Consider the following 18,008-nt stretch of genomic DNA (forward strand, 5'->3'; position numbering starts at 1 on the left):
TTGTAACACAGTCGTTGTGTTAAAAGGAACCAAAATGAATCTTCCTAAATGAACACACAGGTGTGTTGATAAGTGTGTGTGAGATTATATTTCTATCTATTTCGATTTCTGTCGCTATTCTGTGAGATTATATGTAGAGAAACAGAGATTGCGTCTCACCCGGGGTAGTCGTTATTCATCCATAAAAGTCTTTCATTCGACAACAGGGATGTATTGTGGAATCCATCTGCTATTATTTGAACAAAGCTAAAACACAGTTTCGCTTTATTTACCTTATCTAGTGAGACGAGCGGAGCAGGAAATTGAACAAGCTGTGCTGCAGTTTTAGCTGCGTCCCTGTTTCGCATTGTGTGTACTCACTGGTTATTTGGTAATCAAAAAGACTGATCTTATCACACACACACACACACACACACACACACACACACACACACACACACTGATGGCTTGGCAGTGATGAGAGATGATGAGGTAACAGGAGCCAGGGAGTTTATGAAGGAGAAAAACACATTAGGGCCAGACAAATTTGAATCGCTGCGATTCCATGACACAATGTTCTCTTTCTAAACTGCACGCCATGCTCTTGGCCATGCTCAGCTATTTATAGCAAAGGCTAGAAGCCATGCACCCACACACACACACATTCAAACACATTGTTACAAAAGTAAAGAGATCTCACAGCACACCGCATCATCAGAGATTCCTGACGAGAATATCAGATTGAGTTGAGAAGTCTTGGCTGCTATAACGTAAGTGATACTGGGTGTTCCACAACATTAAATGTAACTATAAATGGATAAAAATGATCATGTCTCATTCTTTAGTAAATAAAACACTGTAATCACTAGCAAATTGCTGGGGTGTACAAGGAATCAAACCCTTCAGGATGTGCTTTTACTGGAAAATAATCACCTTCCTGGTTGATTATTTTCCTATAACAGCACAACCCCAAATGTGTGTTATTCCTTAAACATCAGTTTAAATCTCTCACATTTTTAACCTAACATACCAGCTAACATTGCACGTGATTTTCATGTTCTAGCATGAGATCGGTGTGTCTTGCTTTGAGCTCAGTGTATTTATAGGCTAGAAACCACACACACACTCAAAACATGATTATTACAAAAGTAATGAAATCTCAGAGCACACCCAGATCACCACAGATTCCTGACGAGAATATCACAAGTTTGTCTCAAGGCTTTAGTTTTGCCTCCTCTAGCGTGTCACATGACGTCTGTAGGCTGCGTGTTTTCCCGTGTGTCATCTCTGTGATTACACATCCTTTGTATAATTCTATAGTGTGTGAAATTTTAATATGGAAAGTGTTAGATAATGTGAACACACACACGCGCGCACGCACACGCACGCACACACACACACGCACTTGTCTTACTATGCTTGTAAGGACCTTCCATTGCTAGAATGATTAATGCTGCTAATTTTAATAACTTAAATGTAACTCTAATTTTAACCTCAGTAGCCAAAAGATAACATTTGGTCCCCACACTGATATCAAAACATGCCCACACACATATACACACATTCACTGGTCAACTGTCCACTCCCCACTTCTCACGGTCACAGACCACAAACACACACACACACCATGTTGATCGGAAGCCTGCGTCAAAACTGTAACCATGGCAATGCAGCTTAATTCATCTCTACACCTCCCTTCATTCAACACAACTCAGAGTTCGAATTTTTATGCATAATTTGCTGCTAGAATTTCAGCATTTTGCTCATTTTTTTGAGTGTAAACAATTTTTTTCCTTTGACAGAAATAAATTTGCCTGTGCTGACATGGGTGACGTGGCAAAAAACAGGGTGTGACATTCCTAATCTGTCAACGACAAGGGATTTTCAAACACACTTTGGTCCAAAAATGTGTTTATAACACCTCTTTTTGAGTCTTCATCATAGCGCAAGGCCTGATGGTATTAAAATCCTGTCTCATTTCTAACTTTGTGTATGCACACTATTAAAGTCTACTTCTGTTTAAATAAATCACATCAAAAGATGGTGTAAAACTACATGAATGAATTATTTTATATCTAATAATTCAATCCATGTCAGTCTTAATTTGTGATTATATATATAATCTTACAGGCATTGTTAAACCATAAACCCAATAGACATCCATTCTTATTACACACATCCACTCTCAATGTGAATTCTATTTATAATTGGAATCTGCAGCAATGTTATGATTGTGCAGACTGTATTTTTAACATCCAGTCTGAAAAATACTCAATTTCTGTCTTGTTTTATCTCACATACTATAAAATACACATAATTTCATAGATATGTTATTTCTTAAATTAATGACAGCTTTATGTCATATAGGTTTCTTCCAGAAATGATTAAGCAATTGATTATTATTTATCAATTAATAGCAGTCAGGGTGATTCAGTGATGCTGCCTCACAGCTCCAGGTCTGGAGTTCAAGCTCAGGTGACTATCTATGTTGAGTTTGTCCCTGTGTCTGTGTGGGTTTCCTCAGGGTTCTCTGGTTTCCTCCTACCTCCTAAAAACATACCAGTAGGTGGATTTGCCAGTCTGAATTGCCCCTGTGAATGTATGATTGCATAGTGCCCAGAGATGGTGAAGGTGAAGGTGTATTCCTGCCTCACACCCAGTACTTCTGGGATTGGCTTCGGATCCACCGCGACCCTGACCAGGATAAAACGCTTACTGAAGATGAATGAATGAATAGCAATTAAGAGTTAATTAACAGATTAGGCATAATATTTTTTGTTATAATCACAGGAGTGATTATATGAGCATGTTTCTTTCTAGCCCAAGGTTTATAAGAGTGTTAATATTCCCTCTTTCTTTCTCTTTCTAGGATCGACAAGCCCAGTGTTGCAGCTCTGAAAGCCAGGTGAGTCGTCAACTTTACGTACTATGAGGGTTGGACAAAGTGCAGAGAAATTATACTTAAGTGAAAGTATAGATGTGTCAAAATCCTGCTCATTTAAAAGTGAAAGTATGCAGCCAAAAAATGTACTTTTAAATGTAGTGGTGTATTAAATAGTAAATACCTTTAACTGACGAAATTAAGAAGATCGCAGCAGATGATGGATCGACATGATTCTTGATAGTTTTATTTCCGACATTAATGAATTTGACTGGATGCTTTAAAGTAAAATGTAAATAAGATGTTAGGAGCACATTCTACTGATATACAGTGTACAGTCATTGGCTACACTGAAAGCAGATCTTTGAGATTTGTAAAGAGCCTTTTTAAGGTCTAAATAAAAATGCTAGGTCTAAAGTAAAACGTGCTGTTTTTTCCTTGGAAATATAATTATGTTACAAGTGAGTAACAAGTTATGTTATATGAGTACAAGTATTCATTTTCAATAATACTCAATTAAAGTATAAATATACCAAATTAATACTATAAGTATATTAATGAAGTCAAAGTACTCCAGTATTTTCCAGTCCTGACTACTAAGAATAGAAAGAAAGGATATAATGAAACATTTGTAGAGCCACATAAGGCACACACACATACACACACACACGCACACGCACACATACACACTTATGCCTCAATTAAAAAAATAGCCAAACAGAATATAAACGTAATAGAGAGACCAAAGAGGAAAATCTAATTCCCTCTCACTGCTGATATGGAAGATGGCGCCTAATCCGGACCCATTTCATGCATTTCCACCACAAAAGATGTGTCATGATCTTAGTTTAGCAGATTGGTTTGATTTTATCTCGTCTTGGTGAAGACGCCTGTGATCACACACTTCATATTAGTTTATTGTTGAATTCTTGAATCTGATTGGTCGGAAGGTGTGGATTAATTTTTGAATATGTTATTATTACATTTCTAATAGTAACGTAACAACTCAGTCACATGGACTTGTACCTAAGACACTTCACATAATTTATTATTAAAGCGTAATAATAAATTAAAAAAACCCTGTTTGCTATTTAATAAAGAAAAACAGATCATTGATAAGGTGAAGTTTTTTGTAAGGAGATGCTTATTTAACATTTATGGAAGGAGTCTTCAGTGTCAGCTTGTGCTTTGTGGTGTCTCTGTACCATGACAAGCTGTGTTTTTTGTCTTTTTAACTATGAGAGAGAGATAAAAGAGAAGGTGGTGAGGGAATGACTGTTTATAGCTGCTATATCGTACGTGATAACGGGAACTCACTTGTCTTGTGAAAGTTCCACAGCAATAAATGTAACTATAAACACAATGCATCGTTCATTACTAAATAAAAAATTATAATCATTGGCAAGTTGCTGTGGTATAAAGCACTTTGTGATAAGAGCACACCCTGTAATAGATACATGTAAGGTGGGAGAGAAATCTGAACATGTGACATGCCATATTGTTGCGTTTTTTTTTTTTTTTCCCCGTTTTCTCAGCTTAGGATCAGGTTTCATAATGAAAGGAGATGAAGACGAAGAACAGAGAGATAAACATCAAAGCTGGCCGATATGAGTGGGCACAGGTGTTTCTAGAGGCTTTTGTTCCAGCCTTTTTCCTTGTTTCCAAAAAAACCAAAAAAAATGCAGTTTGTGTACATAAATCATATGCTGTGTGTATGATGTAATATGTGTGCTCTTTTTCAGATTTTATAATGTGTCCTAAAATTTTCATTAACACTACAATAGATCCCTTTCCTTGTCAGGATCTATGGAAATCAGTATACAAGTGTGTGTGTGTGTGTGTGTGTGTGTGTGTGTGTGTAAGCAGGCTGTTGTTACCAAAGATCTCGTCCCCTTTGATTGACACTACAAAGCAAGTTGTCTGTTTTTAACCTGCTGCACTGAGAAGCATTCAGATATGCAGCATAATCAAGTGTGTGTGTGTGTGTGTGTGCGCGTGTGTGTGTGTGGCTGTTTATGCCAGAGCTTTTGTCTATGTAATAAAGATAAGTGCTGTCTGAATTATTAAAAAGTGCATGAGAGATGAGAGAGAGAGAGAGAGAGAGAGAAAGAAAGAGTGTGTGTGTGTGTGTGTGAAGTCAGTGCAAGCACATAGACGATCCATGTCTCTTGCTGTTGCTCTTCACTCTCTTTGCTAAAGATGCCTCGCAAAATCTGGTGAGTGGTGTGTAGTTGCTTCAGACGATGAGATGTGATTGTGTTTAAAACGTACTGGTGTTTTATGCTGTTTTATGTGTGTGTGTGTGTGTGTGTATTACCACTAGTTTGCTCAGGGACATGCATGTTTTTCTTTATTTTTTCTTTTTTTAAAGCAGAAATAGCCTGCAGCAAAATTGCTCTCAGGTTCAGAGATTCATAAAAAAGCAATGAAGGATAAGAAACCAAAGGGAACACGTAGCTGAAAGATGAACTAGCTTAAACCTTTTTTTGTTTTGTTTTCTGTTACTTGGTTGAAATTATTTTTATGTAGTCCTATTCACATATTAAAGCATTGTCGCTTTTGATTGCAAACTACAGAAGGGTATTTTTGAGTCTGTATTTGATATTGAGAGCAGCTGTGAGTGAGTGTGTGGGTGTGGCTTAAAAGCCATAGATTAGAATGTGGGCATGTCTGAGTCCATATATGGGCATCATGAGAATGAATAAAGTAGCCTATTGTCACTGTACTAATACACATTGCAATATATATCTCTGTTCAAAGGTTCCACAGTATACCATACATACGTATAGTCATTGTGCTGCTATATACACACATCTGCTATATATATATATATATATATATATATATATATATATATATATATATAGCAGTACAATGACTATACTTATGTACGGTATATTGTGGAACCTTTGAACAGAGAGCTTCATAGAACAGTGGCTTGTTGTTACAGAGCTCATTTTGGATACCTCGGGTGAGATCAGAATTACACAGGCAAAAATTATAATAAACAAACATATATTTTTATATGCTATATTTTGCTACTCTCTTCCAAGTCAAATTAAAAGGCAGTCATTGGCTTTCATATATTCACAAGCATGTTCACAAATTTTGCTAGCCAGTTAGCTAATATGTGATTTCTGAGAGGATTTTTAAAGTTATAGTCACAAATATTTCTAATCTTTACTGCTAATGCTAGCTTGCCCTGACAGGATTTGCCACTGATAGAGCGAACTATCTAGCTAACATTATCCAACCTGGCAGGATTTCTTAGAGGATTTTTAAAAGTTATATTCACAAATATTCATAATCTTGTAGTGGTAGTTAGCTATCATGAGCTAACTTGACAAGTACTATTCATAAATACTCATAATTCTCACTGCTAACACTAGCTATCTAGCTAAAATGAGTGACTTGATTTGTGTGAAGTCATTCACAAATGCTTCTAATCTTCAGTATTAATGCTAGCTCACTAGCCTGTTAGCATTAGCTAACCTGACAAGATTTCTGAGACTATTTTTTTGAGTTTTATTTATAAATGTTGTAATTTTCTCTACAATGGTTAACCAGCTGGCTAGCATGAGCAAACCTGACAAGATTTCTAAGATGATATTTGACTTACATTTATAATTGTTTCTTACATTTATAATTTTCTCTGCACAGGCTAACAATTTGGCTAACACAAGCACCCCTGGCAAGAATATATGAATATGCAAAAAAGAAAGTAGGATATGCAGTTCACTTATATACTGTAAGTCCCAGATGTACTACAACAGATTTGTTTCCCCAATCTGTATCCAAATCAACCATTGAAAAGTAAAAATACACTTTGCTGTTTATAGCGAATAGGGAGTAAGACACCATCTTGGACACAGCCAGACTCTCCTCCACAGAGGAATTCACAGAGTTTCCTGCTGAAGTGATGGAGTTAGTTGGCTGCAGATGTGACATGAATTTTCTGACACCTAAATAAAGCCTTCTCTTCATAAAACTGCTTATGCTGTCGTAAAAAATCACATCACGTGAGCGGCAATATAATTATCTCCTGCCATGTGCAGCTATTAACTGGAGACAAATGACAAGGATGTCATGTTATAATGACTGTGTTATTAACAAACTCTGCAAGGGCATTATTCTTCTTAAAGCGTAGTTCATTGTTTGGAAAGATCTTTTAGCATGGGTTCCATTTGGGAAATAATTTCAGTTTCTCTATAGGACTGCCCTCACTGACTTCACTATTCACTATACACAGGATGGTACAGTAAGGAACATAAGACCAGATCAAGATAACGTTTATTTAAGAGCATACCCCAAACGCATCATGATCAAACATGATGGAGCGCAAATTATAAGTACTGTCCCTTACAAACTCCGTACTTTCAGGTGCAACATCCTGCCTACCAGTCCACAACGTAATATAATACGTAGGGAATAAAACACTTGGGGACATGTTTTGAGAGGAAAATAATCAATGACACGGTGGTGTGATGAAGTGGAGTTACTGTTACCACCCCAAAGTTGATTATTTTCCTACAACAGCACATCCCAAAGTGTTTATACCACAACAATTAGACAGCACTAACATTAATGTTTTTTTCTACATTTATTAATGAATGATGCACACTTTTTAAAATCCTATTGCCAAGGAAGTGAAATAGCAAATAGATATTTCTTTATGACAGGGTCATAACTCGTAAGACATGCAATTGCAAATGGACTTTGCTTTTCCATTTGACAGACATTGTATGTTTGTGTAAAAAAAAATGCAAAGATTAATGTGATTTGCATACATACAAATACAATTTGCAATTAGTTTTGAGTCTGGAAAATACTTCCATATTTCCACATAGACAGTGTCCTAATTGCATTTTGAAAATGGATCCTTAGTACAGTTTAGTCCATCATCCCATTTTAGTGCAAGCAGAAAAAGTCGAAGTATAAAAAGTGGCCTTAATATTAATGGCATTAATATTCCTAATTGTGTTTAAGTTAGGGATGTCATAACATTGATATATTGATTATTGATCAGCACTTTATTTTCTTTATGCATCTTTGAGACATCAGTGGTTTAAAATTACATTTAATTGGGTAATTTGCATCTGTTTCACATTGTAGTCTATTAGGCTACTGTTTAATATTACCAGGTGTAATAGCTTTGGGAGACCACATGGGGGAGATATAACAGATCCTCTATATATAATTGATCTCTCCTCTGATGTAATATGGCTCCATCTAGTAGTCCTTGCTGATATGACACTGTCTGTCTGGTTTTAATTTAAGTGTACATGTAGGCCTATGCTATAGGTTAAGGATGGGCTGCAGCAGCCAGTATTTGTATTTGAAAATTACAGATAAAATTGAAAAATCAACCTGGACAATTTCCTGATTATTGGTACATGAAAAAGGCATTGATCTATCAAAAGTCTAGCTTTAGTCCAGATGACTTTATGTATAATGAAAGATCCAACACCGAAACGAAAATACAGCTAATGTCAGCTGTGTTAGACAGCTAGCTAGATGATTAGGAATGTGTTTTTCTAAACATTCGTCATCTTTAACTGAATCCAGAATGGCATCCTATTCATTAGATGTGCTCACTACATGGAGAACAGCATGCGTTTTAACATCCATTAAGCGATTGGAACCTTCAGCAATTTCATTAGAGATATTAGTGTTTTTTTAAGCAGTGAAGTTGAGAGTATATTTTCGGTTGTCCATACTCTGCTAGAGCTAACTAACTAGGTAATGTTAGACAACTCAAACTTTACTGCTAAAAATAACTAGCTGATATTTTTTGATCATTTCTGTTAAGATTTATAGTCATATTCACTGTGTGTGCTCACTACATGGCTTGTAGCATATATTGTAGCAGTGACCTATATGAGCAATAGCAGAGCATTTCAGATTCAGCCACAGATAAAGAAAGACTCTAGTACATTGAGATCTCTGCCTGTACTCTGTGCTTGCCGGAGCATGACGTCATTAATGTTTACAAAAGATTTGGGGTTTGGAATGAAGTGTAAAGTTACTGATGCTTACCCTGTAGACACGTTTTCAGAGTGTGTGTGTGTGTGTGTGTGTGTGTGTGTGTATATACAGTGGTACTCGTGAAGGGATTAGTTTTCGTCCCCACCTCAGCAGGAATCCTAAAAAAGGGCCAATTAGAGTCAAAGACTTACTTTCCCTTTCCCAGTACACAGTCTCTCTCTCTCTGTCCCACTCACACACACACACACACACACACACACACGCACTCACAAACACACAGCAACAGCCCATTACTCATTGCAGACAAAGAAAAAGCATGCAAAGGAGCAGCACAAAGATACATCTATATGCAGGAGCACCTACGCAGGCACCCACACACCACCTGGACTTAAAATCGCCTATGAGTTTGTACCCAGGTGGACTTGTTAACCATCTGAGAGAAAAATTCTTGTTCCTAGTATGTTTAGTTGTCTAGTTCCATTTTTTTTTTCCAGATTTTTTTGTTTGTTTTAAGTCACCTTAAGCATGTACAGGACATTCTATCATTCATTTGTTCTTCTTCAGTAAATTCTTTATCCTGGTGAGGGTTATTAGTGAATCTGGAGCCAATCCCAGGAACACTGGGCGATTATATACATATACACTATATTACCAAAAGTATTCGGTCACCCATCCAAATGATCAGAATCAGGTGTCCTAATCACTTGGCCTGGCCACAGGTGTATAAAATCAAGCACTTAGGCATGCAGACTGTTTTTACAAACATTTGTGAAAGAATGGGCCGCTCTCAGGAGCTCAGTGAATTCCAGCGTGGAACTGTCATAGGATGCCACCTGTGCAACAAATCCAGTCGTGAAATGTCCTCGCTCCTAAATATTCCACAGTCAACTGTCAGCTTTATCATAACAAAATGGAAGAGTTTGGGAACAACAGCAACTCAGCCACGAAGTGGTAGGCCACGGAAACTGACGGAGAGGGGTCAGCGGATGCTGAAGCGCATAGTGCAAAGAGGTCGTCGACTTTCTTCACAGTCAATTGCTACAGAGCTCCAAACTTCATGTGACCTTCAGATTAGCCCAAGTACAGTACGCAGAGAGCTTCATGGAACGGGTTTCCATGGCCGAGCAGCTGCATCCAAGCCACACATCACCAAGTGCAATGCAAAGCGTCGGATGCAGTGGTGTAAAGCACGCCGCCACTGGACTCTAGAGCAGTGGAGACGCGTTCTCTGGAGTGACGAATCACACTTTTCCATCTGGCAGTCTGATGGACGAGTCTGGGTTTGGAGGTTGCCAGGAGAACGGTACATTTCGGACTGCATTGTGCCGAGTGTGAAATTTGGTGGAGGAGGAATTATGGTGTGGGGTTGTTTTTCAGGAGTTGGGCTTGGCCCCTTAGTTCCAGTGAAAGGAACTTTGAATGCTTCAGGATACCAAAACATTTTGGACAATTCCATGCTCCCAACCTTGTGGGAACAGTTTGGAGCGGGCCCCTTCCTCTTCCAACATGACTGTGCACCAGTGCACAAAGCAAGGTCCATAAAGACATGGATGACAGAGTCTGGTGTGGATGAACTTGACTGACCTGCACAGAGTCCTGACCTGAACCCGATAGAACACCTTTGGGATGAATTAGAGCGGAGACTGAGAGCCAGGCCTTCTCGACCAACATCAGTGTGTGACCTCACCAATGCGCTTTTGGAAGAATGGTCAAAAATTCCTATAAACACAATCCTCAACCTTGTGGACAGCCTTCCCAGAAGAGTTGAAGCTGTAATAGCTGCAAAAGGTGGACCGACATCATATTTGAACCCTATGGGTTAGGAATGGGATGGCACTTAAGTTCATATGTGAGTCAAGGCAGGTGACCGAATACTTTTGGTAATATAGTGTACATAGGGGCAATTACCACAGCCAATCCACCTCTGCATGCTTTTGGGAGATGGACATAAGGAGAACATCTAAAACTGCACATAGACAATAACCTGAGCTCAGGATTAAACTGGGGACCCTGGAGCTGTGAGGCAACACTACATTTAATATTTCCCTCAGAGGGACAAATTAATAATTTAATTTTCCAAATTCTAAATTTCTACATTGAATTAGTCTCCACTAGTGTTATTCCCCCCGGGGGCAAAATAGAGCAATAAACTTAGGGCCATAAACTCAGCTACTGATGAAATGTGCTAAATGATACTTTAATCTTTATCATCAAGCTAATAATTCGATGCTGTAACCATGTCTCTTTTCAAAAGAATTAACTGAGGGGTTTCACAGCAATGTATACGAGTACCAGCCAGCACAGCCTCATCCTGAAGAATAATAATCATAATAATAGTCATTTCAACCATATACAGCTAGTACAGTACACAGTGAAATGAAACAACTTTCCTCCAGGACTATGGTGCTACATAAAACAAACACAGAACTACAGGAGAGTACACATTACTACCTAAAGTGCACATGCGAATGTGTGCAAACAGCACTAGACAGTATAATTACTACTAAAACAGGACAATAGGCACAGTAAGAGAAAGTACAGCACCAATCAGAAAAGGTCTGGCTTTAGAGCATTTTTTTTTCCTACCGAGTCAAAAATATTCGAGACCATGTGTCATATCACAATGCTTAAGAGCAAGTGACACAGAAAACACTTGAGTTATTCAGTGTTAAAGAATACACTCTATTTTCACAGATCTTTCACTGATACAGATTAGAAAACAAGCCACTTTGGATGAACTGGTAGAAGCAGCTCCTTTAGAGCACCACTAGATGGAAACAGTGTTATGAAGAGTGTGCATGTCTCTCAGTGTCAAAATATGATGCATTTTTCTCCCCAGTTGTCCTCTAGAAGGAGCACTAGTGCAGCTCTCTGCTATCCTCTGCTTTTGTATCTGTGTGAATAAAACTCATTTCTTGCATATAATTATTGCAAAACCAGGATTCGTTTTACTCAAATGAGGATTTCTGCCAAATTATTGAGCCCTTTGAGTCGAATCAGGTGTTTTAGAGGTGGAAATGAAGACTAAACTGCATAGCAGAGAGCCAGGACTATTTTGTCAAAGCTGATAAAGATATTAATTTCTGGTGGAGATATAAAGAGGAAGTATTAGAACAAAGATTTTAGCTTACTGAAAGTATACAGCATTGTTCAGGTGGTGTTGTGGCTTCAGCTTCTGTGTAGTAGAAATCGTGCCATATTAGTGTGTGTGTGAAATAACTAACAATCATTGATATTTTATGTTATTTTATAATGTGCTTCTGTGTTTGTGTTTCTATTAGAATTACTTTTCACACCCAGTCCAACACAGACTACTGCTACATGTACTGAAATGCTAAATAAAGTGCCATCCCAGGGAATCTTGACTCATGAGGAGTGGATCAGGTTCAGCATCCTTGCAGTTGCAAATACAACTTACACAATTCACAGATGTTTGAAAATACAGACAGATAAAATATTCACTGATTCAAACACTGAACCACTTAATGAGAAAGACACAAATCTCACTCATGACTCAAAGGATTCACTGATCCCAACACTGCCCAGCTGAAATAGAGAGGCACAAATCACTGAACTCATGGACTGAACTGACCTACTGAATGACAGAGGTGCAAATCTCAGTCATGACTGAAAGGATTCACTGACTCAAACAAAAAGCACAGGTCAGGTTTGGCACATTGCAAACAATTTTTTTATGACACAATGCAACACAATTAACTGACTCACAGGGTGTGGATCAGATTCAGCACACATAATTGCTTATACGACTTATATAATTAATGAATGTTTAAAAACACTAACAGAAAACATAAGTTACAGACCTGCTGATTGAGAGAGGAGTGAATCTTGGTCTTGACAGAAAGGATTCACTGATCGAAACCATGACCAGGTCTTGACTCCAAAGCTTCACCGATTCAAATGCTGACTTGCTGATTGAGAGAGGTGTGAATCATGGCCTTGTCTCAAAGGATTCAAGGATTCCACTGGGGTGTGCATCAGGTCTCCGTCACAGATTTGTAGAGGAGGCAGATGCAAGTGCAGATTTTTATTATGTGAAAAGAACAACCAAAACTGTGAAAATGAGAGCCATAAACCTGAACAGAAGATACAAGGCAAAAACATGAAGGCTATGAGCGAGACTGTGGCACACTGGCTGGCACACTGGCTGGCACACTGGCTGGCACACTGGCTGGCACGCACGCATGCACGCCAACAACAAAAGCTTGACAATAAGAGACTGAAAAACAGGAAATTATATAGTGGTGCTAATCAAGGTGAAGCGAGACACAGGTGAGAGTGATTGAGACATATGATGTGCTGGGGCTGATGGGAAGTGTAGTTCAGTGCCCCTTTCGTGCTATAATGACAGTCACTGATGTTTCAGCAATTTCAGTTTGTAATTGCGAAGCCCATCCGCAGCAACTGAGGCAAAAGGCATGGCAGGAAAGGATACCAATATGTTTCCCAATTCTTTCACCAATTCATAAACAAAACACATTTAATGTATGGTCACAGAACATAAAATTGGCCTACAGGATGCAGTAATTCCTGCTTCTGGTTATAAATGGTCAGGCTAAAAAACAATACTAAACTACCACAATCTTTACTTTTAACCAGAGGGAATTAAGCCTTGTGCTGTGTAGAGTAGAGAAGTCATCACGTGGCTCACGTGAGAGTGAATCTCCAGTGACTCATAAACAGCTATAGCACTGTAACAATGCACCTATAGAAATGATCGAGACTCTAGAGGGGCTTGTTATCATGATAAAAGTGCTCAATGAGAATTGAAGTGTTGGTAATGATTGCTTCTCCATTTTCCATTAAATCATACTGTATATGTTTGCTAATGACGGGTGTTATGGTAGCGTAGTAGCGTTGGTGCTTCACAGCTCCAGGGTCTAGGGTCTGATCCTAAGTTACTTAGCGTGTTGACTTTTACATGTCCCATTGGGTTTGCTTCAGGTACTATGGAAGGAACACTGTACACAAAATAAATATGAGATGGCCTAGATTGTCAGTCAAGTTAAACTCCAAAGACCAAAGGACCAAAGAGACCCTGTTCAAAGAAACCAAAATACAGGATTGCCAGATCTGCATGACGAAAGCGACACAAATCCACAAATGTCTGTCTGTAGATGGCTAGCATCACAAGCCTGACATCTAGCCCTTTCTCTAGAAAAAAGAATCTGGGAATTTTTACCTGTTGGCAAGCATGAGGCAACACTCAAGCAACACTCTTGAATAATTTTTTCCCCTGTTTTCTCCCTAATTTTGTCTTTGTCTTTTCCCCCTTTCGTATGACAGCTAACAATTGGGAGGGTGAACGTATCAAATACATTATTTTTTTTACCAACAAAGCAAATATATTTCATAAACCCATTTTTATTTTATGACTTGTATTATGCACATAAAGTCGATGTGAAATTATCTGCTGACTCTCAAGATGGTCATAGTAAACTGATTTGAATCATCTGAAGTACTTTCTTTATAGATCTGAGAAACTCGCATCCTTCCCCATCTTTGCTTGCCTCCTCTCTGCAGCTGAGCAGGTTTGTGTCTTAGAGGACTGTTTTAATCTCTCCTTCATGTATGGATCCTCTCGTCCAGCTGCCTGCCACTCCTGACAAATATTTACCCCATTCACTTCCTGAGTGACACGGCTCACAATGACCTGATAGTGGCTCCATCTGTTAGCTGGGTTTTAATGAGGCTTTTAAGGGCCCATAAAGTCTCCTCCTGCCCATGCAGGATGACGATGTTGTGGGTGTCATCTTGATTCCTGGAAGAACAGTGAACCCCTGGGGGCTTGATCTCTGATCTGGAGATCTGCTAGCGTCGGATTTACTCCTTTAATCTGGCTCGTTTGTGATGATCGATTGGATATCAGAGGCACCATGCTTGAGCTGCTTGGGCAGGTGCTCGAGATAAGATTGGCATTCAATCAGATTTGTGGACACTGGAGGTGGCTGTGGCGATTGTTGCCATATGATGTGCTCAAAATGTGACATTGAATGACATTATATTACTTCAATTGCTTTTGATTTGATAAAGCACAAGCTATGGTGGTGATTTTAACAGCATGTCTGTGACAAAAAAATGACTGTACTTTTCTCAAATGACATAAATGTGTAAATGGCCATTTGTGTGGTGGCCTGGGAAAACAGTTCACATGGTCACAATTTGAAAAAAAAACAGAACTTTTCCTGAACTCAAATATTTATCTCTTCCTGAAATATTTATCTCAATCATAAGTAACTTTATTGCATTAATACATCCCACAAAATTGAAAATCACATTAAAAGATGTCATTCCAATTCCACTGAAAGAAGCTGCACCTACCTCTACATTTATAACCTAATCTTCTGGTGGAAAACCAACATTGCTGACAAAATTAAAATAATTATAAATGTACAATGGGAAATCAGCATCAGATTATCAGCATCATCCACATCAGTCTGTGTCTCATCACCTGAAGTAAAAATCACTCACAGCGTTTAAACACGAGCCTCATGGTCGTCTCTTCACTCCACTGATCTCTGTTCAAGCTCACATTGGTGTGGAAATGATTGCAGATTCATTTACTCATTTCTGTTCAATTTTCTAAAATTCTTGTTATTTTTATTAATGTTTTTCTCTTAGCCATGACCGTACTGTCATCTGTTCAAAGTGTGTAAGTGCTCTTCTCTGTTTTGATGATGATGTCACGGCGGACATTTTGAATCAGTTTTGAATTGATTCGCTTATGTTCATTGTGACGAATTTTTCGGCCATCGTGTTGGTGTAGGGAGCTCTCATTCCAGTTTACCTGGGAGCTTGTTGCCGACTTTCAATAGAAAATCAGATACACTGGTGCACAGGTGTCTCCTTTACAAGCTGCCTTTTGGATGTCGATAATGGGGGGTGAGATGGTTCACTTTCTCTCTCTCTCTCTTTCACTCTCTCTTTTTCTCTTTTGTTAACAGTTACATCCAACTGAGGCCAGTTTTTGTGCTGTCTTATGCAAGCTGCCTCTCGGTTTGCTTAACCTGTAATTTCTCGTGTTCTTTCACATGGTTTGCAAACAGTTTTTTACTTTGATGCCGTAAAAATAAACCATTTCTGGCTTTGAATTTTCATCATTGCCTCCCTTCTTTGATTATGAACTGATTAAATGGTGGTTCATGACACTGTTTAGCCAGAAAACACGCTTAGCTAGCAACGTTCTCGACATCTTTAGGCAGACTGTTTGTTAAACATCATTTTGAATGTTTTGTTTGTTGTTAAAGCAACTCACATGAGTTAAATTAACTCACACTTACGCAACATGACCTTTAATGACAGAAAGCAAAGGCAAGGTTACAAAGTAGCCTAAATAAAACCATTTTCATGTCATTTTGATGAAATATGTTTGTTTTCTTAAAGTAGAGATGTCAAAGGATATTCCTGGCAGAAAAACGTATTTTTGTCCAGATTTTTAATTGGCTGTTTACCAGAATTCAGACGTGACATCTTTCCCACGTTTTCCCACACGTTTCTAAAAGGGCTCTCAAGCTGGATCTTTTCACATAATAAAAATGCACTCAATAACATAATAATATTTCATTTGCATTTAACGTTAGTGTGTTACTAAACAAAGCTATAAAATCGCAGTCATGTTTAGTGTCACGTTACACTAGCTTGCTAATAGTGCACTGATCATTAACACGCATTATATAATAAGCTCTAGTAAGCATGTAAGTGAACCTGAGCAAGATGTTTGTTTCCGTGTTTTCAATCTGCCTCAGATGTGCATCACTCCTCTAGGGCAAAGCCTGGTTATACTTCAGCCTGGTCTGTTTGTTAAAGGCTCTCCGCCGGCTCATTCCTTGCCGTGTGCTTTGAGCGCTCTCGCTTCTGAGAAAAGCTGGAGCCTTGTTGCTGTTGGAAACACCAGCTGTGTGTGTGTGTGTGTGTGTGTGTGTGTGTGTGTGTGCTAACAAATACACAGCACATGAGCTGATGTCCTTGAGCATGGAGACCTACAGCACACAAGCTGCAGATATGAGAAGAAAAAAAAGGTTCTCTTTCATCAAAGAGGAGTGCCAAAGTGATAAGGAGACAAAGATCTTTCTCTGTGTTTGAAAGCCACAGACAGGGGAGAAAAAATGAATTTTGATGAGTCTGGGTGGCCATGGAGTGTGATTTTTAACATCTGAAAGAGAGGAAAGAATAGAACATGAAAACAATTGAAATCAACTTTCATGAGGAGAGAGGAAGAAGTGACCTTTGGTGACCTTTCCGTTTCGGGTATTTGTGCTGCGTGCACTTTCTTATTTCAGTTATATACCATTTTCGCATACCCAGGGTCAAGGCTGGTCACATGACCCACAGCTTTTAAGGACAACAGACCTCATTTATCACTCGGGATACGAATGATTTTATTCATAAATCATTCGCAGGAGGACTTACACAATAAATGTTGTATTTCAGAAAATGTGGTTAGTTCAGAAAAAAATTCAGATCATATAATTTTCATAACTTACTGTGATTTTATATACGGATTACAAAGTTTCAACTGCTTATTTATTTCAATTACACACTAATTTAATGAACATTTTGTGAAATTCATTTGTTTCATATTATATCCAATATTTCAAAAATACAATATTTAAATATGTCATATTTAATACAAGCAAGACTAGGGATTCAGTTTGAACAAAAGTAATGGCACTCTTTAAGGAGGAAGAGTTAGTGTGTGTCCATGGTAGTTGATGTGCTGCAATGGCTGAGCTGCGTTACGGAAAGATTTAACACACACAGCATTTAGGAAGAGGCGCTCTTTCACTGTTCACTCGCCATTTTGTCATTTTCAGCTCTGTGTGAGCTTTGCCTTTTATGGTGTTTTGTGGGCGGGGCTAAACACAAATAAGCTGTGTTGTGAAAGTGCTTGGTAATGTACAGCTGACTGGCAGTTATGATCATAGACACGTGAGGACGAAGGAAATCAGCGTTATTGAAACTTTTATAAATCTGACAGGAATTTTTAGTTAGGCTAGGCCGAAGAAAACGTTTACACATGACTTTACTAAAAGATTCATTGTGTGTATTGCAGTATTAGTGGAACGGACGTATGTTGAAGGCTGGTGGATCTACGTGGTTAGATGCTTTTTCTTTTAGGTTTGCGTTACAAGAAAATACATTTATG

The 18,008-nt window shown here is 38.4% G+C and overlaps 1 protein-coding gene across 3 annotated transcripts in view; it reads left to right on the plus strand.

The window, feature by feature from the left end:
• Positions 1–18,008, plus strand: part of rap1gap2a (RAP1 GTPase activating protein 2a) — a 116,345-nt gene that overhangs the window by 22,006 nt on the left and 76,331 nt on the right. For all 3 annotated transcript variants that reach the window (XM_026934707.3, XM_026934705.3, XM_053239591.1), the window contains exon 2: positions 2,849–2,884. In XM_026934707.3, the coding sequence (XP_026790508.1) occupies positions 2,849–2,884 (36 nt within the window). The remainder of the gene's footprint in view (positions 1–2,848; positions 2,885–18,008) is intronic.

The sequence above is a fragment of the Pangasianodon hypophthalmus genome, chromosome 14, assembly GCF_027358585.1.
Source record: "Pangasianodon hypophthalmus isolate fPanHyp1 chromosome 14, fPanHyp1.pri, whole genome shotgun sequence".
Lineage (NCBI taxonomy): Eukaryota > Metazoa > Chordata > Actinopteri > Siluriformes > Pangasiidae > Pangasianodon > Pangasianodon hypophthalmus.